The following is a 24,717-nucleotide window of genomic DNA, read 5'->3' on the forward strand; positions in this document are numbered from 1 at the left end:
CACCGGACAGGAAACACAGAATGAGTGACCTTTGTCTCCTCCTCCAGCTACGAGACCACCTCAAGTGAGGAGACCAGTGGTGAGGACAGCTCCCCGGAAGACTTGTCTGACAGTGAGGCTGAGAAGAAATGTGATGGCCCAGAGCATAGGCGGGGCAAGGAGGCCCACAGCACCTGCAAGGCTGGACAGGGCATCCCTGAGGGCATCAGCAGCACAGGCCAGGAGAGTGGGCCTGGCGGAGACCTCCCCCATCCCAAGGCAGAGAGGTGAGTCAGAGAGTCAGAGGAGTATGGATGGGGGGGTACTTGATCCTTTCGGAAAGGGCAAGGGCACTTCTTTTATTCTATTATTTGTTCATCTGTTCATTCATCATTTTATCCATTCACCAGGATTTACCGAGTGTCTTGAACATGCCAGGAACAGACGTAACTCCTGCCTTCATGGGATATACTGTCATAGGCAAAGCTCTACATGTAAAGCTAACATCGTCCCAGTCCTGGAAATGTGAAGGATTTTACATGTACTATAATCCTTTTAATCATCCTTTAAAATAGAAATTACTATAATACCCACTTTACAGATGTGGAAAAAAGGCTTAGAGAAGTTAAACGACATGACCAGGCATGGCTTGTGACCCAGGTCTGGTCTGATTCTCAACATACTTTTCTGCCTCTCCCGTTGGGCATGTTGACATAACCCCATCTTTAAAAAAGATGCAGGGTCATGTCACATAATGAAGAGAAGTACTGTCTTTGAGGCTGGACACACTTGGATTCAAATCCCATATCTGCCACAGTGTCACTTTACACAAGGCACCTAACCTGTATTTGCTTCAGATCCCTCATCTGTAATATGTGGGTAAGAGCCACCTGATAGGCTTGATCTGGGGACTGGGTGAGAAAAAGTATGCAAAATGCCTAGCACAGTGCCTGCCACACAGCAGACTCTCAAGAAATAGTAGAGGGGTGCCTGGGTGGCTCAGTTGGTGAATCATCTGACTCTTGACCTCAGTTCAGGTCTTGACCTGAGGGTCACGAGTTCAAGTGCCACATCAGGCCCCATCCTGGGCATGGAGCCTACTTCAAAAAAGGTGGGAGAGAAGAAATAGTAGAATAGGAATAGTAAATACAATTACCAACATCACCACCCTCAGCCAGGGGAGTGATGATCAGTGAATGGGAGCTGTCAAGCAGGTCCACAGGGCTGCTCCAACATGGCAGCACTATAAAGACATGATGAGGGTAGAGCTTCCTGGTGACACCCAATGCCAGTAAGTCCCACTCCGAGTCTGTCTGCCCTTATACTAACACACTGAGAGCACCCCAGCTTAACTGATTTTCATGTTACTAACCCTACTAGCATTAATGGTATCCTTCATGAAAGAACAACCCGAAAAAAATTGCTGGTATGGATTGGTTCTTTGGATTTTTCAAGTCACTTAGGCAGAAACTGTTTTATCCAAAGTCAGGAAGACAGCCCTCCCTTTTCCTAGTGTATCAGGAATTGCAGTTAGTCCCATGGCCCTCAGAATGCTTTGGTGATCCACCGCCACCTCCTGAAAACAGCAGGATAAAAAGGGCAGGGGATCCCTGGGTGGTTCAGTGGTTTGGCGCCTGCCTTTGGCCCAGGGCGTGATCCTGAAGTCCCAGGATCGAGTCCCACATCGGGCTCCCTGCATGGAGCCTGCTTCTCCCTCTGCCTGTGTCTCTGCCTGTGTGTGTGTGTGTGTGTGTGTGTCTCGTGAATAAATGAATAAAATCTTGGGAAATAAAAGGGCAATGTGCTTGACTCACTCTTCAGAAGAGTTGAGAAGCCAAACTTCATTGTCAGGAGGCTGTATTCAGTGTAATGCTTCTTGCCTGGGAAGTCACTCAGTATGGGTGTTTCAGCGGCTGAGAAGCAAAAGTCAAGCTAGGGGACTACTTTCTTTCATATTAATATAAAGACTGACACACATATATATGTATTTTTTTTCTTCTTCAGATATAAACCCTCAGAAGAATTCATCAATGCATGCCGGGCATTGAGCCAACATCTGCCAGAAACTGGGGCCACCACCGAGCAGCTCTTGGTACTGTGATTTTTCATTGTCATGGAAGGATGTCCATACTGTTTAAGCTGTTAGTTCCAACCGGGTGACTCTGGTCCCCTGCCAAAGGCAGCAGTGTGGGTGTACCTGGAATCCCTTTCCTATGGATGCCCTCATTTGCCCAAACCCTGCTGCCTAGGTGATGTGTTATATTGGGAGAGGCATCTGATGCATCTGCACGAGGAAGCAGCCTGGTGCTCAGAGTCCTTATGGAGTGTCGTCAGGCATTGCCCCTGAGTGTCCAGCATATAACTATGTGTGGCTTAAAAACAAAACCAAACTGGGCACCTGGGTGGCTTAGTCGGTTAAGCGTCTGCTTTCAGCTCCGGGTCCTGGGATCCAGCCCCATGTCAGGCTCCCTGCTCGTGGAGAGCCTGATTCTCCCTCTCCCTCTACCCCTCTCTCCTGCTCGTGTGCTCTCTCTCTAATAAATAAATAAAATATTTTAAAAGACAAGCAAACCCCCAAACCAAAACATGTGCAGCTTAGGTTCAAAATCACCTCACAATTGGAGAGAACTATGGGCAGAGTGAAGAGCATGTGGAACGGGAACCGTGGGTTCTAGTCCCAGGACCGGTCTTTGTGAGACACTGAGCTCATCATTTCACTGCTCAGAGCTTGTTTCCTCATTAAAAAAATGAAGGTGGGTGGTGGGCAGTGTGTCTTCATTACCCTCAAGTCCCGGTCTTTAATTCTGTGGTCTTTACTGTTTTTCTTGAAGCAAACTTATGGGTCAAGAGACCAAGAGCAAGAAAACACAACTCTTGCTCCGTAACACTTTCGTGGTCCGCCTAAAATTAAACATGCAGCCATGAGGTTTTACGTTTACTCAAGAGATACTGGCACAAGCACACTTTCCCAAGTCATGAGAGCCAACTGGTAGGCCCCGACATGTAATAGCCTGTAAGCATTTTTAAAGCCCATTTTGTTCTCCTTCATAGAAAACAATTGATTCAGCCCAACCCATTTTGATTATTTTATCTTAGCTGATTTGGCAAACCATTGTTCCCAGATTGTTAAAAAACCAGTAGGTGATATGAATGTTGATCGAAACTCCTGTTACTTAATCTTAAATGAATTACAGAACTAAGCTGTACATTCCTTAATCTTAGGATCTTTCTCCAGATTCTCCTGAAGATTCCACAGAAAAAGGAGATATTCTGATATATAAAAAGTGCTTCAGCCACAAAAGATCCCAGTGTTTCTGCCTAGAAAAGTGATAGAGGAGGAGTGTCTAGCTGGCCCAGTTACTGGTAGAGCATGCAACTCGATCTCAGGGTCGTGAGTTCCAGTCCCACATTGGGCGTAGAGTTTACTTAAAAATAAAGTTAAAATTAAAAAGAAAAGTGATAAAGGATGTGCAAACCTGAAACCACACCCATATTAGGAACAAAGTATCCCCTACCCCCAACCCACTTTAGAAACAAAGCAGGTTGTATAAGGACCTCAATCTGTAGAGCTGTGGAGGTTTAGGGACCCAGTCCTGTTTCATCTCCACTTTGTAGATGAGACAAGTAAGGTTCAAAAAGACTATATGACTTCCAGGGTCATACAGCTGAGCCAGGACTTAAGCCTGCCACATGGGTTTAGTGACTCCAAACCCAGTTCCTTTCCAGAATGAGTGTGGAATCACATCCCCATGGTTTCTTCTCCCGTTTAGATAAATAACTTAAACATGTTCTACTTTAAACATGTAGGTCATGTAACACACAGAACTGATGTCATTCTCTCTGGAACTCTCCTCATTCATGGTTCCAAAGGAGCTCCAAACTGCAGATAGTGAGGTCTTGCCATGGGTAATGAAACCATTTTCTCTGAAGGTTCTAGCAAAGCTTAAAAGCCAAAAAATAATTCAAGCACAGCTGTTTGGGTTTTATTTCTAGCATAAATTGGGCATGTTGTTTATCTTAACTTTCAGCATGAGTTTTTCCCATTAGTAAAATGTTGTGGCTTGCTAGTTATGCCTATTAAAAATGCAAAAAAGTCCTGATAGAGTCTGAGCTAAGGTCCACATGGGCCAGTTATATGTGCGCAAAAGACCGGACCTTGGTTTTATCCTGTGCAGACAGGGGTATGATCTAAACTTACAGTAGATTCACACTGTCACCTAGAAAAGTGCTTTGTCACTGGTTGTTGTTTGCTCTCCCAGGCCTCACACGGCGGGTTGGGGGTGGTGGTGGTCGGTAGCTGATCACATAGGTTCAAACCTAGCCCCCCCCAGCTCTGATCCCTCCAGCAGTGAATCACATGGAGTAAGAGGCAGCTGAGGGGATGGAAGTGGAAGCATCCACAGCTGACTTTTCCCAGTGGAAAGTAACAGCCCCGCCAGGGCACCCCAGGCCAGCTGACCTCCTGGAATTGAAATCTGTTGCTTTTCAGAGGCAGAGTTTGAACACCATCCGTCAAGAGTGGTTCCGTGTCTCCAGCCGGAAGTCGTCTAGCCCTGCCGTGGTGGCTGCCTACCTCCGTGGGGTCCAGCCCCACTCCCCACACTTCCTAAAGCTGCTGGTGAACTTGGCTGATGGCAACGGGAACACGGCCCTTCACTACAGCGTGTCCCACTCCAACTTCTCTGTCGTGAGGCTGCTGCTGGAGACAGGTCAGAAATGGTTGCAGCTGCTCAGTCTGGCTCCCTTCTCCAAGGGCAATTTTGGTACCCGCTTCCTTCCAGCATGGAGATTCTTCACTGGCCTGTGTTCCTCCTGTATTCTAGGAACGGACTAGACCACCGTGCCTTTGTTATGTCACTTATCCTTGACAACACTCTTGTGATGTAGGTGTTACTATCCTCGTGTTGCCGTGTGGGACATTACTAAGCCTAGGGGCGACGGTGCGGACTGAAGGCGTGTCCAGGCCCAACGTCATCTGAGTTTAGGAAGGTTGCATGAGGAATACCTAGGAGGGTACCTATAAGAGATACAAAACCCCAAATGATCTCCACGGATGAGGTCCTCTGCTAAACGCTTGGCATATGAGATCTCATTTAATCCTCATAACTCCTGTTAATAGGGATAATCATCCCTGTTTTATAGATGACGTAAGCGATGCTCCGAAAAGTCAAGAGACTTTTGCATGATTCTGAGATCACACAATGACCCAGTGTGTTGCTGGGGTTTATTTACAGTTGATACCATTGGTTTGTTCTTCCTATTCCTGGCATCCAGAAATTGGAGCACATGCTAGATCTGTAACCCTTAGGAGGCCAGAGGAGGAGTTTAAACGGGCATCAGTAAGTCTGAATTCCAGATCCAACAGCTTTCCTCCACCTTGGATCTTTTTTTCCTTTTTTAATATTTCATTTATTTATTCATGGGAGACACAGAGAGAGGTAGAGACACAGGTTCCGTCCATGCAGGGAGCCCAATGTGGGACTCGATCCCGGGTCTCCAGGATCACAACCTGGGCTGAAGGCAGCGCTAAACCGCTGAGCCACCTGGGCTGCCCCCAACTTGGATCTTATCCACCCTGGCTTAAGTGCCTCCTATGGCTTTCCCTTGCTCTACAAATGAAAGGCAGCTTCCTCAGCCTGGCCTTCAAAAATCCCAGTTGGCCTCGCCCCTGCCTGCATTTGCTACCGCAGCCACCACCATACATCCTCCTTCCGTCCACTCCAGTCCACTCCAGTCCACTCCTTCCGTCCACTCAAGTCCACTCCCACACACCAAGCTCATTCCCTCCTTGGGACTTTTCTATATGAACCCTTTTTCCTGAAACCCTTCTCATGCCTGGCATCTTCTCATCATTCCAGTTCTCCAAAATTCCCTTAAGCAGGCCTGAGGCTTTTTACCTGAATGGAAAGGCGATGTATCTAACAGCCTAAAATTCTTTCTGCTTTCCACATCATCAGAGGAAGATAAAGTCACAACTCTAACATCAAGCCAATTTCAGTTCTTTATGGATTCACAGACACCACAAAAGGGGTAGCTCAATTGAGAAAGGCACAAAATTAAATGGAACATATCTCTGTGTTCTGTTCATGAAGAATCCAAAGACTGGAAATACAGAACCTCATCTTTAAGTAGCCCAGATGTTCAGCCTGTTAGAAGTTCTCCAAGTGGGCCAGGCCAGGCCAGAGAACAGACAACCTAAGCTTTGGTTGTTACACGTTTCTGTTGACTGAGAATCAGTTTGGTTCTCATCAACCCTAAAGTGACCTGGAAGCTTTCTGTTTAAAATATTGATAGAGCTAAATAGCCAAAAGCATCAAGTATGAAGGGGAGCGGGAGAATGGACCGAAGGTACCATTCCTTTCCTTCACTGTAGAAGGGTTGTTGAGAAAGGCATATGGGTCACACTCTGAAACCTAGGCTCCCTTCCCACGCAATTGGGAAGCATCCAGAAAGCACATTACAAACCGTAAGGGGCTACACAGAAGTGACTCATCATTACTGAGTATAGAGCCAGTGGGTACACCTCCACCACCGTAGTCTTTTGTGAACCATTGTTTTTTTTGCCAGAACGCCACTGCGGAGGAGAAAGCTCGTGGAACTGGAGCATGCTCAGTCAAGAGCTGGCTCACTCACTCCCTGGTGGCTGCTCAGAAGCATCTGCTGTGAAAGCCCTGGGTCCTCCACCCCTTCTCTGAGCCCTGGGGAGGATTCCAGTCCTTACTACTGAGTTATAAGTCACGTTTCTGAAGAGAGTAGAGAGAACTGTAACCTGAAGATTGTTTACACATCTTAAAAGCAAACATAAAATAGTCATGAGGTAAAAATAAAAGTCAGTAACAAGGAAATACAGATATTCCCCTCTTCATCAGGGCAGAGCTGTGAGGCAATGTATGGAGTTCTATTCAGCTTTCATAGCCTAGCCGCTCATGACTGTGGTTAGAGTGATTTTTTTTTTTTTTTTTTTGTATCCACTGGCATGCCGGCATCACAGTGGTAGACTTCTAAAAAATTGTTTGAGGTGAGTTGGAGGGAATGTCAAACCAATAATGTTTTTTTTTTTTTGTACCCAAGAACAGAACTTCTGTGTAGCCCAGACATTTTTTCATAAACCAGATTTGTTACAATGAATACCTAAGTCTTCATGAGCCAGTAGCAAGGATATAAAAACAAGAATACTATTCTGGACAATAATAGTGAAACAGTTAATGCTTACTGAGTGTTTACTATGTGCTAGGTACAGTTCTAAGTGCTTTCAATATATTAACTCATTAAATTTCACAGTAACCCCCTATTATTATTCCCATTTTACAGAAGAAATGCCAAGAAAGGCTAAATGACTTGATCTCCTGAGATAGTATTTTTTATTGTCCAAAAGCAATAGATACATTTTTCAGTTAAGCAAGAGGACGGGAAAGATTTTGTTTTCCATGTGGTACTGCCTGTAAGAGGTGAGATTGTTTATACAGCAGATAATGGGCTGATTATCTCCTATGTCGCCTTTGGTGGAGAGGGATATGAATGCATATCCCCAGAGTTACAAAGCAGGTATTTCTTGAGTTCTCAACTAATCCTTCATTTTAAAAATATGCTACTTTTCATTCTACTGTGCAGTGTATATTCTTAATTGCTTTAATATAAAAATGCATGAAGGCTCTTTTTCCTCCCTCTGGTTTTTAAATGAGATGGTTATTCCTGGAAGATTTCCTGTGTTTATCCTGTGGCATTTGTCCTGCCCCCGGTACACTGCCAAACATATCTCTAGGCCTTTGGGAAAGACCTGAATATGTAGCCATCAGCTTAAGAGTTACACACAACATAGAGTAAAACCTATAATGCACAGCTGTAGGTGATGTGTGGTCAGGTGAATGATGGGCTCTAGAGCCAGACAGACCTGAGACCTGGTCTCATTTCACCTGCACTTGGGTGGCTTATGAAGCTTCACTGACCTTCAGTGTCCAGGACATGGCTTTATGAAATAGTCACGATCACTGTACCCCTTGGTCATCTCTGACTCTACGACCATGAACTCTTCTTGCTGGGTAGTCTCAGAAAACTTGTAAAGAAAACTAGCCACTTTTTAAAGTCTGCTAAAAATGTCAACATAACCACCACTGGGAAAAGACTGCTCTGTACCTGGCCTTTTACCCAGCAGGGAGGGCCCTGTTGATCAGGCTAAAGTAGACTCTCACTTCTGCTCCCTTGGGAGCTGTTCCAGGGCCCACTGCTCCTCTTGCAGGTGTCTGCAATGTTGACCATCAGAACAAAGCTGGCTATACTGCCGTGATGATAACTCCCTTGGCTTCTGCAGAGACTGACGAAGACATGGCTGTCGTCTGGAAACTCTTAAGAGAAGGAAATGTGAACATCCAAGCTACTCAGGTAGGGTGTGTGAACGTGATCCCCTCTTTAATAAATATGGGTACCTCTCAGTTTTATTCTGCCAATGGGGTGAGAAATTCCACATAGATTCATGTAGATTTAGCCCAAGAAGGCTGAACCCTCCAAAAGGCATCTGTCCAAAGCCTGTATGTTTGGTTTCCTCAAAAATTTCTGACATCCAGACAGGCTAGGACAGAGGTCCGTGAGCTTGTCATCTATGTCCTGGTCTGCAACTGGGCAAAGTCCATCTGGATCTGACTTCTTGAAAGAAGTGCTCCCATAGTTAGCACTATAGTTAGCAGGAGTTAACTCCCACAGTTAGCAGGAGATGGCATGGAAAGGCTGAAAAGCATTTGCTAGTGGTTGTGAAGGAAGTCCCTGCAGGTGACCCACCTCAATCATGAATTAGAAAACAGTTCAGAGGGTTGGCATGTCTCTGCTCAGCTTCTGGGCCCCCCTACGTGACAGCACAGAGTAGGGGTATGGTGCTTAGCCAGTAGGGCTTTGAGTTAGAGAAGGCTCCATATGGAACAGAGGGAACTCCTCAAAAGACCACATACCCATCTTTGACCAATATGAGAACAAGAGAGTGCATGCAACTCTCCTTTCCCCCCTAGAGTGATGAGAGATATAGCCTGTCAAGAAATGTGAAGGGCCTGAGATTGTACTCTACCTTAATGCTAACAAATTAGAATATACTAGTGTCATTCATGGATGCTGTACAAGACATGAAACTCCTGTCCCAGAGACAAAGGATAGTACATTATTCACAGCAAGAAGAGGAGCCACAGCGTTGATATTTACACCAGTTCCCTGAGCCCCAATTCCTAATTCCCATAGGGCAGTGTGAGGAGGGTCAGATCCCTGTGCACAAAGTGGATTATATTACTGGAGAGGAACCCAGGGAACAGGGAACCTGAATCTTTTATACTGGATATATCTGCCCTCTGTTTGGAAGAAGACACTATCTCTGTTTCTCTTCCAAGGCTGTTCACTGTACAAGCATCTTTAAAAAAACTATCTAAAGTATCGTAGGATTTCACTCGTGTAGAATTTAAGAAACTAAACAGAGGAGCATAGGGGAAGGGAGGGAAAATAAAACAAGATGAAATCAGAGAGGGAGACAAACCAAAAGAGACTCTTCTTCATAGGAAACAAACTGAGGGTCGCTGGAGGGGGAGGGGGAGGGGATAGGGTAACTGGGTGATGGACATTAAAAAGGGCACGTGATATAATGAGCACTGGGTATTATATAAGACTGATGAATCACTGACCTCTACTTCTGAAACTAATAATATGCTGTATGTGAATTAATTGCATCTAAATAAATTTTTAGGGATGCCTGGGTGGCTCAGCGGTTTAGTGCCTGCCCTCGGCCCAGGGCACAATCCTGGAATCCCAGGATCAAGTCGCACATCAGGCTCCCTGCATGGAGCCTGCTTCTCCCTCTGCCTGTGTCTCTGTCTCTCTCTCTGTCTCTCATGAATAAATAAATAAAATTTTAAAAATAAATAAATAAATACATAATTTTTTTTAAAAGTCCATCTAGAACAAGGCAGATAGTGCCTCACTCATTCACTCACTCTGAGACCCAAAAAAGGGGCTCCCAACAATATATTTTACTCCCCTGTCCACCCCCCACAAAGTGACCACAGATAGCCTACTCAGTCACTTTGCACACTTCATCTTTTTTTTTTTTAAGATTTTATTTATTTATGCATGAGCGACATAGAGAGAGAGAGAGAGAGAGGCAGAGACATAGGCAGAGGGAGAAGCAGGCTTCATGCAGGGAGCCCGATGTGGGACTCGATCCCAGGATTCCAGGATCACACCCTGGGCTAAAGGTGGTGCTAAACCCCTGAGCCACCAGGGCTGCCCTGCACACTTCATCTAATGGCAATCTTATTGATGGCAGGAAACAGACGTTTGTAGATCACTTCTGTTTTTCAAAGTATTTTCACCTAGAGCTCCTACACCATCAGATTTAATAAAGCTGTTTTCATTTTAAATGTTAATTTTTTTTCTAAATTGGCCCTCTTGCAAGAAAGGATGCTCACCAAAATCAAAATTAGTGCCTTTCAGTGCCCCTGCCTTTTTTTTCAATATGCCCACCCCTCATGCAGCAGAAGGAGAGGGAAAGAATCTCAAGCAGGCTCCACGCTCAGTGCAGAGCCTGATGCAGGGCTTGGTCTCACAACCCTGAGATCATGACCTGAGCTGAAATCAAGAGTTGGATGCTTAACGGACTAAGCCACCCAGGCGCCCCATTCCTGTGACTTTTTTTTTTTTTTTAATAAAAGACAAACTGATGTTCTAGGAAGGTAAGGTTGAGGTTGCTAAAGGAGGCGGTGGGAATTCATAGCTGCCTCTGCAACCTTCATCTACCCCCAGGGCTTTTACATAAGAGGAGAGCAGTAGGTATCAGGTAAATAAGATTGAGTTGGGAGGCTGGGAGTCTCCCAGGCTAAGCAGTTTATTTCTTTTTGTATCTCCAGGATCAGCACAGCACCTGGCATGCAGCACTCTGTAAATAGCATTGAATTAGACTGTATTGAATTGCACCAGGAGGGAGGTGAGGAAGACAGGGGAAGTCAGACAGAGGGGCAGATGAACATAGGTCATCTGGCTTTAATACCACTTGGAAAGTGGGGTCTCAATTGAACTCTCATGGTCTGGTTAGTCCAGTAGAGGAAGAACCATTATTTCAGGGCTGAATAAAAGCAATCCAAAAGGCAAACAGGCTTCTCTGGAAAGATCTGTCTAGGTTCCAGAGAAATAGAGAACCAGGACACCTAAGAATACATTCCCACATACCGAGTATTTGTCATACATGATCTCTCGTGCTCATAGCAATTAGGGCTAACGCATGCACAGCACTGGAGTCTCACAGCAACCCCAGAAGGCAGGTAACATTGCTAAGCATCCCCATTTTCCCAGATCAGGAAAAGTCATCGAGAGGTTAATTTGTCCAGATTCACATAGATAATAAGCAGCACAGCCAGGATTTTCCTGATTGCAAACTCCCTTTCTTTTTTCTAAGCCCCAGCATTCTGGGCAGGGAAGCATAATCCATCAGTGACTGCAGATTGGCCCTTAATCAGTGAACAAACACATCAGCAACCATGTCCTCAGCACTTTTTACATGTAAGACACGGTGCTCAGAGCCACATGGGAGCTGAAAGGACAGAAAACAGAGTTGTTGCCTCATTCTCACAGCCTTAAAAAAAACCCTGAGCTGCCTGGAACCCAGGAGAACCAGGAGGGCAAAATCTAATCAAGCTGTGTAAGAGAGCCATGTATATAAAAGGAAAATCTATGAGAAGTAATGGCCAATTTATAATCAGAAAAATGGTTACCACATACTTTTATATTTACATCCTTTATTTCACTTGATTCCCACAAAAGTCCTGTGAGGTGCATGGGCCAGATCATTTTTATAATAATTTTTAAGAAAAGAGAAAAACCAAGATTCGAGGAATACAAGTGACATGACCAGAGTCACACACTAGGAGAACAGCAGAACCAGGGCTTGGACTCCCTTTCTGACCCCAAGCCATTGCCACATGTGCTAATGACTACTGGCATGGCAAAAATGGTCAATGGTGGGGCACCTGGCTGGCTCAGTCTGAAGAGTATGAGACTCTTGGTCTCAGGTTTGTAAATTTGAGTCCCAAGCTCGGAGTAGACCTTACTTAGATAAAATAAAATTTGTTTTAAATGTCGGGGGCGCCTGGGTGGCTCAGTTGGTTAAGCATCTGTCTTTCACTCATGTCATGTGTGATCCCAGAGTCCTGGGATCAAGCCTCGTGTGGGGGTCCCCGTTCAGTGAGGAGTCTGCTTCTCCCTCTCCGGTTGCCCCTCCCCTCACTCATGCATGCTCTATCTTAAATAAGTAAATTTAATTAATTAATTAAATAACTTAGAAAAAAATTTCAATGGCTATGGATTAGAAATGACCATAGGACCATGCAAGCAGAGATCTTGTCAAGACAAAGAAAGTTCTGGATATCACTAAACTGAAAACACCAGGAGTGTTCTGAGCAGACCAAGGCTTCCTGGAGGAAGTTAGTTAGGCTGGGCAGACAGTTGGAAGCCATGGTGCAGAAGCATTCAATCTTTTGTTTACTCTCTCTCATTCCACATTTACCAGCATGTACTCAGTGCCAGGTACTGGGAGACAGAGATGAAATGAAAAAGACAGTCCCTGCCATCAAAACTTTCACAGTCCATAAGAAAGAGAGAGATTGGGCAGCCCAGGTGGCTCAGTGATTTAGTGCCGCCTTCAGCCCAGGGCGTGATCCTGGGGATCTGGGATCAAGTCCCACGTCGGGCTCCCTGCCTGGAGGCTGCTTCTCCCTCTGCCTGTGTCTCTGCCTCTCTCTGTGTCTCTCATAAATAAATAAATAAAATCCTTAAAGAAAGAGAGAGAGAGCTCGACAGGTTGCAATACAGGTGGTAAGCTCTGTGTTACCGATCACGTGCCTGAGGGGTTAGCAGCGGGCTTGAGAGAGGATGTGTGGCATTTGACTAGCGTTTGGGAAGGGCAGAAGTTTGCTGGGTAGAGAAGGATGCATCCAACCCCAGCAGCAGAAGGAGATTCAGATCAACGTCATTTTCTGGAAAAGTCTTTGCCCCAGTCTGCCCAGGCTGGAGAGGGGATGCTCACCACGCCCCTGTGCTCTGTGCGGCAGGGAGGCCAGACTGCGCTGATGCTGGGAGTCAGCCACGACAGGGAGGACATGGTCCAGGCGCTGCTGAGCTGCCAGGCAGATGTCAACGTGCAGGACCACGAGGGATCGTCGGCCCTCATGCTGGCCTGTCGCCATGGCAACGCCGACATGGTGCGGCTGCTCCTGGCACACCCGGCCTGCGACAGCAGCCTGACTGACAAGGTGAGACTTGCAGGCCATTAACAAGTAGGTGTTTCACTTCCCTTCTTGAAAAGTGGCTGGCCAGCCAGCAGAATTCAAGCGACAGAAGTGACCTCATAAAGCTGTTGTGGGATTTAAATGACATGTTCCATGGTAAATGCCAGGAGACCTGGGGCTGGAAAACTCCAAGCCCTAACCTTTCATACCATTCTGAAGGGAATGCACCCAGGCCTGGCCTTGGCCCTGAACCGCCTCTGGTCACAGCAATAACTGCATGTGGGCTTTGGAGCAGCAGCTTGGACAAGGAAGCTCTGCTGCCCATGGGGACTCCTTCATCCATGAGGGAACCGAGTACAAACTATTTCCACATTCTGTCCATGACCCACTTTACGGGATGGCCCATTTCATCAAGCCAGCCTGCTCAAAGTTGCATTTCCAGACGCGTGCTTCTTAAGTAAGCCTCTTTGTCAGCTGATGGTGATGATGATGACGAGGATGATGGTGATGATGGTTACGGTGATGACAGTCATGATGGTGGCCGGCATGTACCCAGTGCTTGCTCAGTGCTAGGCACTGTACTGAGCATTGACTGCGGATCATGTCATTACAGCCCCACAACAACTTCATGCGGTTGTCTCTGTTGATGCCACCCATTTGCTTTAAGGTAACAGTCACTGAATAATTATGTAACACACCCTAAATCACACAGCTGGTGCAAGCCAGCTCCATCAGGCTCTTTAGAGTACTCTCAGGAGCCAGGCCCTTTCCATGCATTAGTTCACTAATCCTCTCGATAATCTAGTGATGGAGACACTTCCATCCCCATTTTTACATAAGGAAACAGAAGCCTGGGGAGTTTACGTAGCTACCATAAGGTCACAAGCCGCTGGTTCTTGGAGCAAGGATTCAAGCCCAGGCCTGACTTCAGGGTCCTTAACATTAGTTGGCACTCCAGACTTCTCTACACTTTCTTAACATCCATAGTCTGAAGGGAAAAAAGGCCTGGAGAGAGAAAGAGTCCCTTCCCTGCCCAAGGAAAGACCTTCTCACTGGGCCACATCTGAACCACCTAAGATTGTCCCATCATTGCTTCAGGCAGCACTGATGTGTGGGTCTCTCACCACAACCAGGCAGCACGCACCCTGGACCACTGTCTTCAGTTTCCTTGAGCCCCAACTCTGCCCAAATCCATTTCTGAGATAAGAGCACAGACCCTCTGGAAATGCATGTGGGAATAGTGGTGGGTTGCTGGAAATAAGAACCTCCTGTTCCAAACATATGGTCAGACAAAGGATCTGTGTTCCTGAACTCCCTACAGGGTTGCCCTGGGGCAGAAAGAGGCAGCCACCCCCCCCCCCCCCCCGCCTCCCTGCTGCTTTTCTGGAACAGGCCCAGAGTCCTCCTAGGAGTGACTGTTGCCCTGAGAAAGCCTGAAAGGGCAGGCCTGGGGGACAGGGGGTGTGAACTTTAGAAATCACTTATTAGCTGGGATACCCAGGTAGTGAGTCTGAGAGCATTTCCTGGATACCTCTGTCCAGGTCTGTAGCAGGTAAGAGATAGTGCATGACTGTTTTCAGGAGCTACAGGGCTCTGTTGTCAGCTGGACAAATGGAGCAATTGCTAGAAGCATGGACTTGAAACACTCGTGAGTTGGAAACTGGGTTTAGTAACTGTGGTTCAGACAGGTCACCTAACCACTCTTAGCCTTTGTGGAGGGGAGGCAGGGCTGCTGCTAACCATCCTGCAATAAAGAATTATAGGCAATCTGGCCCAATACATTCATAAACTGAGGAACCCCGGCCTGGGTGAGTACTGAAGGCCAGGCAGGATTAGACCACTGTCTCAGTCAGCACTGGGAAGGGCTAGACCAGGGCTGAGACCCAGGGCAGGGCTGGGATCCCAGGAGGGAGGAACAGGACAGCTACATACATGGTGGCAGAAGCCCATCATAGCAGACGGGATCAGGGGACGCCCAGCACCACAGGGGCGCCCAGGGTGTCAGCAGCAGGCCACCCCAATTGTGGCCCACTCACCTGCTGCCTGCTTGGGTTGGGGCTGACTCAGGATTCACACCCCAGTTTCCCAAAGGGAACTTGGGTGGAACATGTCACAGGGACAATGAACTGCTGACAGGCCTTACCAAGCACCAAGTCCTGTTCCTCCAGCCTTAACCCTGGTCACCATATCATTCCAGTGTGCACCTTGCCTATGGAGACTCAGATGCAGGTTTGAATGACCTGATAATTTCTTTGGAAAACTCAGAGAGAATTCATGTCCTAAACTCGGTTTTTCTCAACCTACCAGTACTTAAAGGTTGATGTAAATGTGGAACCCCCAGAACCATCAGCAAGGCACTTTCTCTAGGCTTAGAAGGTAATCTGAGAAGCTGGTCACCCAGCCACTTGGGGGCTGCCTGAGAGACGAGGAAGAGGAGGTGATGAAGACTGGGTTCTGGGGCTCACACTTTGAAGGCCTCCAAAGTACCCATCACATTGAAAGCTTCCTAAGGCAGAGACTATACCTTGCACATTGGTCATTGAAAGACAACCCCACTACCACACACACACACACACACACACACACACACACACACACACGTGTGTGTGCTGCCTACCTGAGCCCTTCCCACTTCTTCAGGCCTTCAGTGTTCCCCAGCCACGACTTGCCAGGTGGGTTTCCCACTGGAGCTGCACACCATCACCTTGTTCCCAAGGCTCTGGCAGAGGCATTTGAGGGATATACCTTTCCCGAGTGGTCTCTCTGGCCACACTTTCTGAATGGAATGGGGCCCCCTACTCTCCAGGTCTGCAGGTTAGAAGCCCACAGATGCAGGCTGTCATCTCCAGATGTGCCCTGCTCAAAGGTGCATGTGTCCCCTGGGGCTGGTCCATGGCTCTGTCCCATAATCATAGTAATCACAACATCTTCGAGTTCACCTCGAGCCTCAGGGTTGACAAAGGGCAGCAATGGAAACCAGAGTCCAGGGGATAGGCCTACAAAAACCCAGCCCCCTCTCTTCAATCGAAACTATGCAGGCTGCTTCTAGAAGGCTCCTCTCCTTAAGACCTTTGCTTTATTCCACCCTGGCCCAACCTGGAGAATACTCCTTAGGAGTTAGTTCCTTTGCTCAGAATCTTCATGAACTTGAAATGAGTACCTCTTTGTTATCATCCTGCATTCCCTCTTTCAACAATGCTTGCTGGGTGCCGACCAAGGGACAGGCAGTGGGCCAGGTGCTGGGATGTTATTGCTGGGCTGGCAGCCACAGGCCAGATCTAGCGTCTGACCTCATGGAGACCGAAATTTATCAATAGCTCCACAGACACCAATTTCTAAATGCTGGTGAAAGGAAGATACAGTCATGAGGCGTTTTCAGGGAAAGAAGCTCTTATGTTTTGTGAAGCCCATGCATATCCTTTGGGGTCCTGCTGAAACACCATTTCCTTCCTTTGCTTTCCCAACCCCAACACACACACACACACACACACACACACACACACACACACACACACACAAATACCATCCTCTCCCTTGAGCTCAGTCTGTTCCTCTTCTGGCTTCTTTGGCTCTTTGCCATGCATTACAGTGATTTATAAGCATGTGGAGCCCCGATGGCAGCTGGACTCCATCCTGATGAAGACTGAAGAGCTTTCAGCTGAGTGTGAACACCTCCCACCTGCTTCTGTGGATTTTCACATTTTAGGAAGTAATTCCACTCATACACAATAGGGTAGAGAACAATTCAATGGGGACTTGGGTGCCCCCCAGCATATTAAACCCATGAATATTTATGAAGCAGAATATAAAAATACTAACTGGGCTACATAAAGGTCACAGATAGCCTCATATTGGGCTTTCACCTCCAAATGAGTAACCAAAAAAAAAAAAAAAGTGGTTTGGAGCTGTGGGATTTCAGAATTCGAGAATGAAATTGAAAAGACCATGGCTGCCATCACAGGGCACAGTGTCTGCTGCAGCGAGTTGGCCTTCCCCCTCACTCTTTGTAGAGAATGGCCTGTGTTGTTGGCTGGGAGGTCCTCTGAACACAGCTTCTTTAGGCCATGGGCCTGGCAGCTCCCTGCACTGCTGCAGCACTGTAAAAAGCACGGTGGTATCCTGCATCAGGTGTAAAAATGCGCATGTCCTTCTGTGCCCTAAACCCACTTCTAAGAGTTAGTCCTCAGGAAATAACTAGAAATGGGGAAGTGCTTTCTGTACTAAATCTATGATGATGAAGACCTGGAAACAATGTAAGTCTCCAAGAGAAGAGAAAATTCAGTAAGTTATGGAATATTACACAGCCAATAAGAAAAATTATATGTTATGACAACTGTGTAAGAACAGGGAAAAAATCTTCTAGTGTGCCATGGTACATGAAAAATAAAAGCAGATTCACAATTGATATATACTATCATTCCTCTTTTTATTTTTATTTTTTAAATTTTTATCTATTTATGATAGTCACACAGAGAGAGAGAGAGGCAGATACATAGGCAGAGGGAGAAGCAGGCTCCATGCATCGGGAGCCCGACGTGGGATTCGATCCCGGGTCTCCAGGATCGCGCCCTGGGCCAAAGGCAGGCGCCAAACCGCTGCACCACCCAGGGATCCCCCTCATTCCTCTTTTTAAAAACCAACAACAGATTTGCTCAAGAGAAAACACTAGAGGGAAACATACCAAAAGGCTAACTTTCGTTAAGGTCTGGGTAATGGAAAAATGGAAGAGTTATTCTTTTTCTTGTTTTCCAATTAAAAAACAATTAAAAACCATGTGGGAAAAACCAACCAACCAACCATGTGACACTTCTTTATTTCCATCGGTACAGATTTCCCAGAAGTGAATGTTGTTTCCATGGAAGGCGACCCATTTTTCATGATCCTCGTGCCATTCCAATTTCCACCTCTCCTAGGGTTTCTAGATGCTTGGAATAGTCGTCGATGCCCCATGCCCGCCCTGTACGTCCAACTCACCCTTCTCTGTGGCTGGAAGCAGACAGAATAAAATTTGTTTCTCTTTTTCTTTCTTCCCTGCAGGCTGGCCGAACAGCTCTGTCCATCGTTCTGAAATCACCCGCCCATGTGGAAATCGCAGGGCTTCTGCGGGCCCACGCAGAGCAGGGCAGGTCCCTGGGGCCCTAGGGGCTAAGGAAAAACTGGCAGCTGGAGACAAAAGGCTCCTTCTCTGCACTCCTTAGCCCTTGGAGAGGGCATGGGTCACAGCCAGAGGGCCACCCTTCAAGAAAAGAAACGATGTCAAATATGCACATACATTCCTGTTATATAATTCTGCTCATTAGAACGCTTTGTAGTTTTTGCCTTAGGCCAAACCCCAAACTACGCAGGCTACAGAGCAGGGTATAAGGTGCAGAGTGCATCCGTGTTGTCTAAAAATCCCAAACATCTTCAGCCTTGAATTCCTTATGACTCTATCCTTTGTAGCACCATGTAGCGAGCACACAGGCAGGAGCACATTAGCAAAGCAATACTTTTTACGTGGAATTTTAAAGTGCACCATCTTTTTGTTTTGTAATCAGTTACATGAATATGTCCCATTGAATATGCATGTCTAGAGAGGATTGGGCGGGGGGGTGGGGGGAGGTGGATTGAAGCAGCCACCCAGGCAATCATCCTCTAGAGGACCCTAGGAGAATCACCACACAGCTGAAACTGAACAAACCACATCTGGGGCCTTTGTTTAGCTGGGGCTGACAGAGAAATCTTAAAATTCAGGTAAAGTAGGAAGACCATATTGGCATCAATGCCAGATACACAGTCTTGGTCATTCCTGAGTCATTAAGTGGCTCCAATTTGTGCCAGGGAAATTGGAATTAATCAGGAAATCCAATCCAGTAAAGCACACCAAGTGTATTTAGGCAGAGTCGTTATATCAGCTATTCTGAATCTATGAAAGAAATAAGCGGGAGCGAGCATCCTCTTGGGGATAGGTTGTTGTCATCCAGAAGCCACCACATTTCCTCTGTAGCCATATGTATGGCCTCATGGGAATCCTGGCTTCTTTCCCCTCAGCACCCTTGAGTGAGCTCTGAGCCCCCATGATGCTCTGAGGTTCCTGGTTGCAGAACCTGCCAACCTGGATGGCAGCTGGAGTGTGGGAGCTGGGCAGGGCAATGGCCCCCCTGGGCTGACTGCTCTCTCTGCCGGACAGTTCTTTCTTAAACTTCCATAATCCAAGGGGCCCACATGTACATGGCTTTTATTCAGTAACTCACACAAGCCTATCTATGAATTTGTTCTTAAAGTCTCTTATGCAAAAAATTCTCTTTATATAAAAAGAAAAGGCATCAAAGTTTAGGGAGCCTTGCATTGGAAACTCAAAAGCTTGAGTTCTCATTTTGACTCCTTTGCCAATTTGCTTTGATGCCTCTTAGGTGAGTCACGAAATCTCCGTGGGCCCTGGTTTCATCATCTTTAAGAAAGGAAATCATTATACAACCTACCTTCTGCAGGTGTTGTACAAGGAACAGCTGATAGAGATTTTGCAATCCAGTTTGTAACTCATAAAGACTGTCTGCAGAAACGGCGCAGCAAACTTCTGTACACTGTTGGGATTCACGAGAGTCTCAAAAGTCCCAGAGCAGGACCCTGACATGTGATGGTGTTGCTCAGAGGTAGAGAGAGTGGAACAAATAATAAGCAAAAAGTACTTTAAATGGTTTAGTTTGACCTCAAAGCACATTTTAAGAGCAAAAACCCACCTTAAAAAAATGTTCTAGCCCCGTGCTTCTCAAACTTTGATATGCGTACAATCACCTGTAGATCTTGTTAGAACGCAGTAGGTCAGAGGGGAAAAGACCTGAGAGTCTACATTTCTAACCAGTTCTCAGGGGATGCTGATGTTCTTGGGCCACACCGTGCTTGGAGTAGCAAGGCTCTGGCCTGGCCTGACTGTTTATATATTAAAATGCTGCCTCTCAGTCTTTTGTCTGAAGTTGTTTCTTTGCATTTCTGTAGTCTTGGTTCTTGGAATTTGCATTGTGGGTCATATTCCCTATTGTAGTTCTGCAGACAGCAGTAGGGGGCCCGGGTCCTATGTTGCCAATTTAGAGTCTATTTTTGCATCTCATGTTAGGGTGGCAACTTCATTTGGGTCACATTATCTTTTAATGATTTCATTTGAGTCTAGCTATCAAAAACAGCTTATTTACCAGAGAAGACAAGCTGGTTTGCCTAGGATTTGAGGCCACTGAGTCACTCTCAAAAAGGCTTTTTCAATCCTTTCTCAGATTTTCAGTACGTTTCTTTTCATCTTGACTTAGGAATGAGAACACATGATCTCCTTATAACCATTCCATTCCATGGGAATGTCTGAGCCCAGAACATGGTGAGATTGAACAAGCATAGCCTGTTGCCCTGTCATTGTCTCTCAGCTCCAGTATTCATTCAACCAACAGCTATTGAAACTAGCCAGGTGCCTGACACTATTCCTGGTACTTTTATTTCTGTATTTATTTAGTTCAGTCATTTCAACTTTATTATTTTTTTTAAGATTTTATTCATTCATTTGAGAAAGAGAGAGGGAGAGGGAGGAGTGGGAGATGGAGCAGAGGGAGAAGAGAACAAGTAGGCTCCACACTGAGTGCAGAGCCCAATGTAGGGTTTGATCCCATGACCCCGAATCATGACCTGAGCCAAAACCAAGAGTCAGAGGCTTAACAGACTAAGCCATCCGGAGCCCTTCAACTTAGTTATCTTTTTGTTATTGAAGTATGAGTGACATACAATGTTTTATTAGTTTCAGGTATACAGTATATTAATTCTATACATTACTCAGTGTTCACCACAGTAAGTATAGTCACCATATGACATTATTACAATATTACTGACTATATTCCCTATGCTATATTTTCCATCTCTGTGACTTACTTATTTTTCACTCTAAGTTTGTACCTCTTAATCCCCTTATCTGTTTTGTCCATCCCTCCTTAATATCATTCATCATCAGGGGAATGCCAGTCAAAGCCACAATGAGATATCAACTCACACCAGCCAACATGGTTAGTATCAAAAAGACAAGTGTTGACAAGTATATGGAGAAAAGGGAACCCTCAGGCTCTGTTGGTAAGAATGTAAATTGGTGCAGCCATGGTGGAAAGAGTATGCAGGATCCTCAGAAAGTTAAAAATAGAAATACTATATGATCCAGTAATTCCACTACTAGGTATTTTCCCAAAGAAAACAAAAACAGGGCAGCCCCAGTGGCTCAGTGGTTTAGTGCCACTTTCAGCCCAGGGCCTGATCATGGAGACCCGGGATCGAGTCCCACGTCAGGCTCCCAGCATGGAGCCTGCTTCTCCCTCTGCCTGTGTCTCTGCCTCTCTCTGTGTCTCTCATGAATAAATAAATAAAATCTTTTTAAAAAACAAAACAAAAACAAAAACATTAACTCAAAAACAAATATGCACTGGCAGTGGCTTTAGTCACAACTAGAAAAACAGTGTTTAAGGTTACCATGATCCCAAACCCAGGCTTACCAAAAAGTTAAGCCAAGACACCACTGATTAATACATTTGTCAAGTGCCTGACAGCATGGCCTCCAGGCAACATAAATCAGGCTTACTGGGGAAGATCCTAAGCTCAGACTTGGAGAAAGGCCCACAGATATCTTAGCTTCCCTCACTGCCCTTCGTGGAGCTTACAAACTGCTTTTGGAAGACAGGATATATGTGCCAATAGCAAGGAATAAGACCAGGCAATATAGTTCATTCCATAAATATTTCTCCTTTTTTATATATTTTTTATTTTAGTGGGAGAGGGACAGAGAGAGAGAGAGGTTTTTAAAAAATATTTTATTTATTCATGAGAGACACAGAGAGGCAGAGACACAGGCAGAGGGAGAAATAGGCTCCCTTTGAGAATCCCGATGCGGGACTCAATCCCCGGACCCCAGGATCATGCCCAGAGCCGAAGGCAGCGTTCAACTGCTGAACCACCCAGGCTGAGAGAGAGAGAGAGAGAGAGAGAGAGATCTTAAGCAGGCTCCACGCCCAGCACAGAGCCTGACTTAGAGCTCTATCTTACAACCCTAAAATCACAACCTGAGCTGAAATCAAGAGTTGGATGTTTAACCGACTGAGCCATCCACATGCCCCTTTCCATAAATATTTCTAGAGTGCCCACTGTGTGCAGGCACTGGGTCCACATTAGATACCACAGTTTCGGCTTCCACTTTACCATCTGCTTAGGAAAACAGAATAGTGAGAAGGGAGCCCGTAAGGCTACAGGGGTACCATTAGGGGTACCAGCGTGGGTCTTGGGAATTCAAGAAAGGCTTTCTAAAGGAAAAGGTATCTGACCTGAAAACTTAAAGATTAGTGGATGTTTGCAAAAAAAAAAAGGGGGGGGAGAGAAGTGAGAGGTGAGGAGAGTCAAGAGTGTGCCAGGCAGAGAGCAGGATTGCCAAGGCTGAAAGATGGGACAGCAGGCATTTGGACGCCTTCCCTTGGTTCAGTAGGACTTCCATGTAGAGTGTGAGTGAGATGCTGGGATCAAAGGTAGATTCAGAAGAGATGAGACTGACAATACACAGGACAGATAATAAAGAGCCTAAAGAGGTTTTGTTCTGGGATGCCTGGGTGACTAAGCGGTTTGGCACCTGCCTTCAGCCTGGGGTGTGATCCTGGAGTCCGGGATGGAGTCCCTCGTCAGGCTCCCTATGTGGAGCCTGCTTCTCCCTCTGCCTATGTCTGTGTCTCTCATGAATAAATAAAAATCCTAAAAAAAGGGCAGCCCCGGTGGCGCAGCGGTTTAGCCCTGCCTACAGCCCGGGGTGTGATCCTAGAGACCCAGGATCGAGTCCCGCGTCGGGCTCCCTGCATGGAACCTGCTTCTCCCTCTGCCTGTGTCTTGGCCTCTCAGTCTCTCTCTCTCTCTCTGAATAAATAAATTAAAAATCTTTAAAAAAAAAAAAAAAAAAAAAAAAGGGATCCCTGGGTGGCGCAGCAGTTTAGTGCCTGCCTTTGGCCCAGGGCACGATCCTGGAGACCCGGGATCGAATCCCACGTCGGGCTCCCGGTGCATGGAGCCTACTTCTCCCTCTGCCTGTATCTCTGCCTCTCTCTCTCTGTGTGTGACTATCATAAATAAATAAAAATTAAAAAAAAAAAGAGGTTTTGTTCCAAAGGCCGGCGAGCTAATGAGAAACAGATGGACAACCAAGAGATTGATTCCTCTAACCCTCATTTAACACAGATTTACCAGGTATCTACTGTCACCCAAGTACTGTGCTTAGGGCTGGGGACATAGAGGTAAGCAAGTTAGCTACAGAACTGAATTCTGCAGGAAAGAAAGACAAGCCAGTCATTCTGGTCCAGGATGATGTGTGTGGCAACTGGGAAAGTACGAGGTGCTATGGGGACACATGGGTGGGAGGAGACAGACATAGGCTGACAACTGCGCCATAGGATGAGTAATGGGCATCTGAATCGTGCTGTGGAGACTGCCTCTGCCAGAGCAAGTCAGGGAAGCCTCGCAGAGAAGGGGGCTTTTCTGCTAAGCCATAAGGACATGTAGGAGTTTGCCCAGTCATGCTGGATAGAACAGCAGCCATAAAGATGTAGTGGATGAAAGAGCATGGCCTGTCTGCACAATGGAGAGAATTCTAGAATCACTCCAGTTTGGGTTACACTGTGGAGGAACCCAGACAGGAGGAGATTTGAGAAGGTCTGTAGACACATCTCACTTGTGTGTTTGAGATTAGGAATTTCAACTTGGGCCTGTACTTTGCGGGGGAATCACAGATTCCTTTACTCTCTTCAGAAAAATGTATGTATGTGCAGATTTTGCATTTAAGTTCAGGGGTTCAGAAGTCAGCAGTTAAAAACTTAGTGCTATAGGTAGTGGGGAGAGAATGAACACAGGGTGGGCTGGAGGGAGATTAGAGGCAAGAAGATCAGTTAGAAGGTTCTTGGTAGATGCTGGGTATGAAGCTGTGAAGGCCAAGTCCATGATGACATCAGTGGGGAGAAAGAATAGGGCCCTATGGGAAAGGCATCAGGAGTGGGAATGTGCTAAGATGTCCTGACAAACTGGATGGTAGACAGGGGTCAAAAATGAGTGACAGGAAAATGGTGGTACCATCATCCCCAATATCCACCCTTCCCTTCCTCCTTAGTAATACAATCTTCAACTTGTAGCTGGACACATCATCACTGAGAATACTCTAACTCCCAGCCTCCCTTGTAGTTTGATGTGGTCACGTAACGAAGTCCTGGCTAATGAGATGTGAACGAAGTGATGTGTGTACACTCTGGCTTCTGTATTTAAAGGGAATACACTTCCCCCTTCCTACTGGTAGGACTGTAGTAGTTACCCATCTTGATCCATACATATAAGGCCAATGCCCTAGGGATCATAGAATAGCAAGTCAGGGGAGCCTGGGTGGCTCAGTTGGTTAAGTGCCTACCTTTGTCTCAGGTCATGAGCCCGGTCCCGGGATTGAGTCCTACATCAGGCCCCCTCCTCAGCAGGG

The 24,717-nt window shown here is 46.3% G+C and overlaps 1 protein-coding gene across 8 annotated transcripts in view; it reads left to right on the forward strand.

Moving 5' to 3' along the window:
- KANK4 (KN motif and ankyrin repeat domains 4) overlaps positions 1-20,167 on the forward strand; it is a 68,195-nt gene extending 48,028 nt beyond the window's left edge. For 7 of the 8 annotated variants that reach the window (XM_038537330.1, XM_038537328.1, XM_038537333.1 and 4 more), the window contains 6 exons: positions 48-266; positions 1,984-2,071; positions 4,469-4,688; positions 8,216-8,358; positions 13,050-13,250; positions 18,264-20,167. In XM_038537330.1, coding sequence (XP_038393258.1) covers positions 48-266; positions 1,984-2,071; positions 4,469-4,688; positions 8,216-8,358; positions 13,050-13,250; positions 18,264-18,368 — 976 coding nt within the window. In that variant the 3' untranslated portion in view covers positions 18,369-20,167. Of the gene's footprint in view, positions 1-47; positions 267-1,983; positions 2,072-4,468; positions 5,319-8,215; positions 8,359-13,049; positions 13,251-18,263 lie in introns of those variants that run through there. The other variant, XR_005359683.1, reaches the window with a different exon arrangement.
- The last annotated feature ends 4,550 nt before the right edge of the window (positions 20,168-24,717 follow it).

Source organism: Canis lupus, chromosome 5, assembly GCF_011100685.1.
Source record: "Canis lupus familiaris isolate Mischka breed German Shepherd chromosome 5, alternate assembly UU_Cfam_GSD_1.0, whole genome shotgun sequence".
Taxonomy (NCBI): Eukaryota; Metazoa; Chordata; class Mammalia; order Carnivora; family Canidae; genus Canis; species Canis lupus.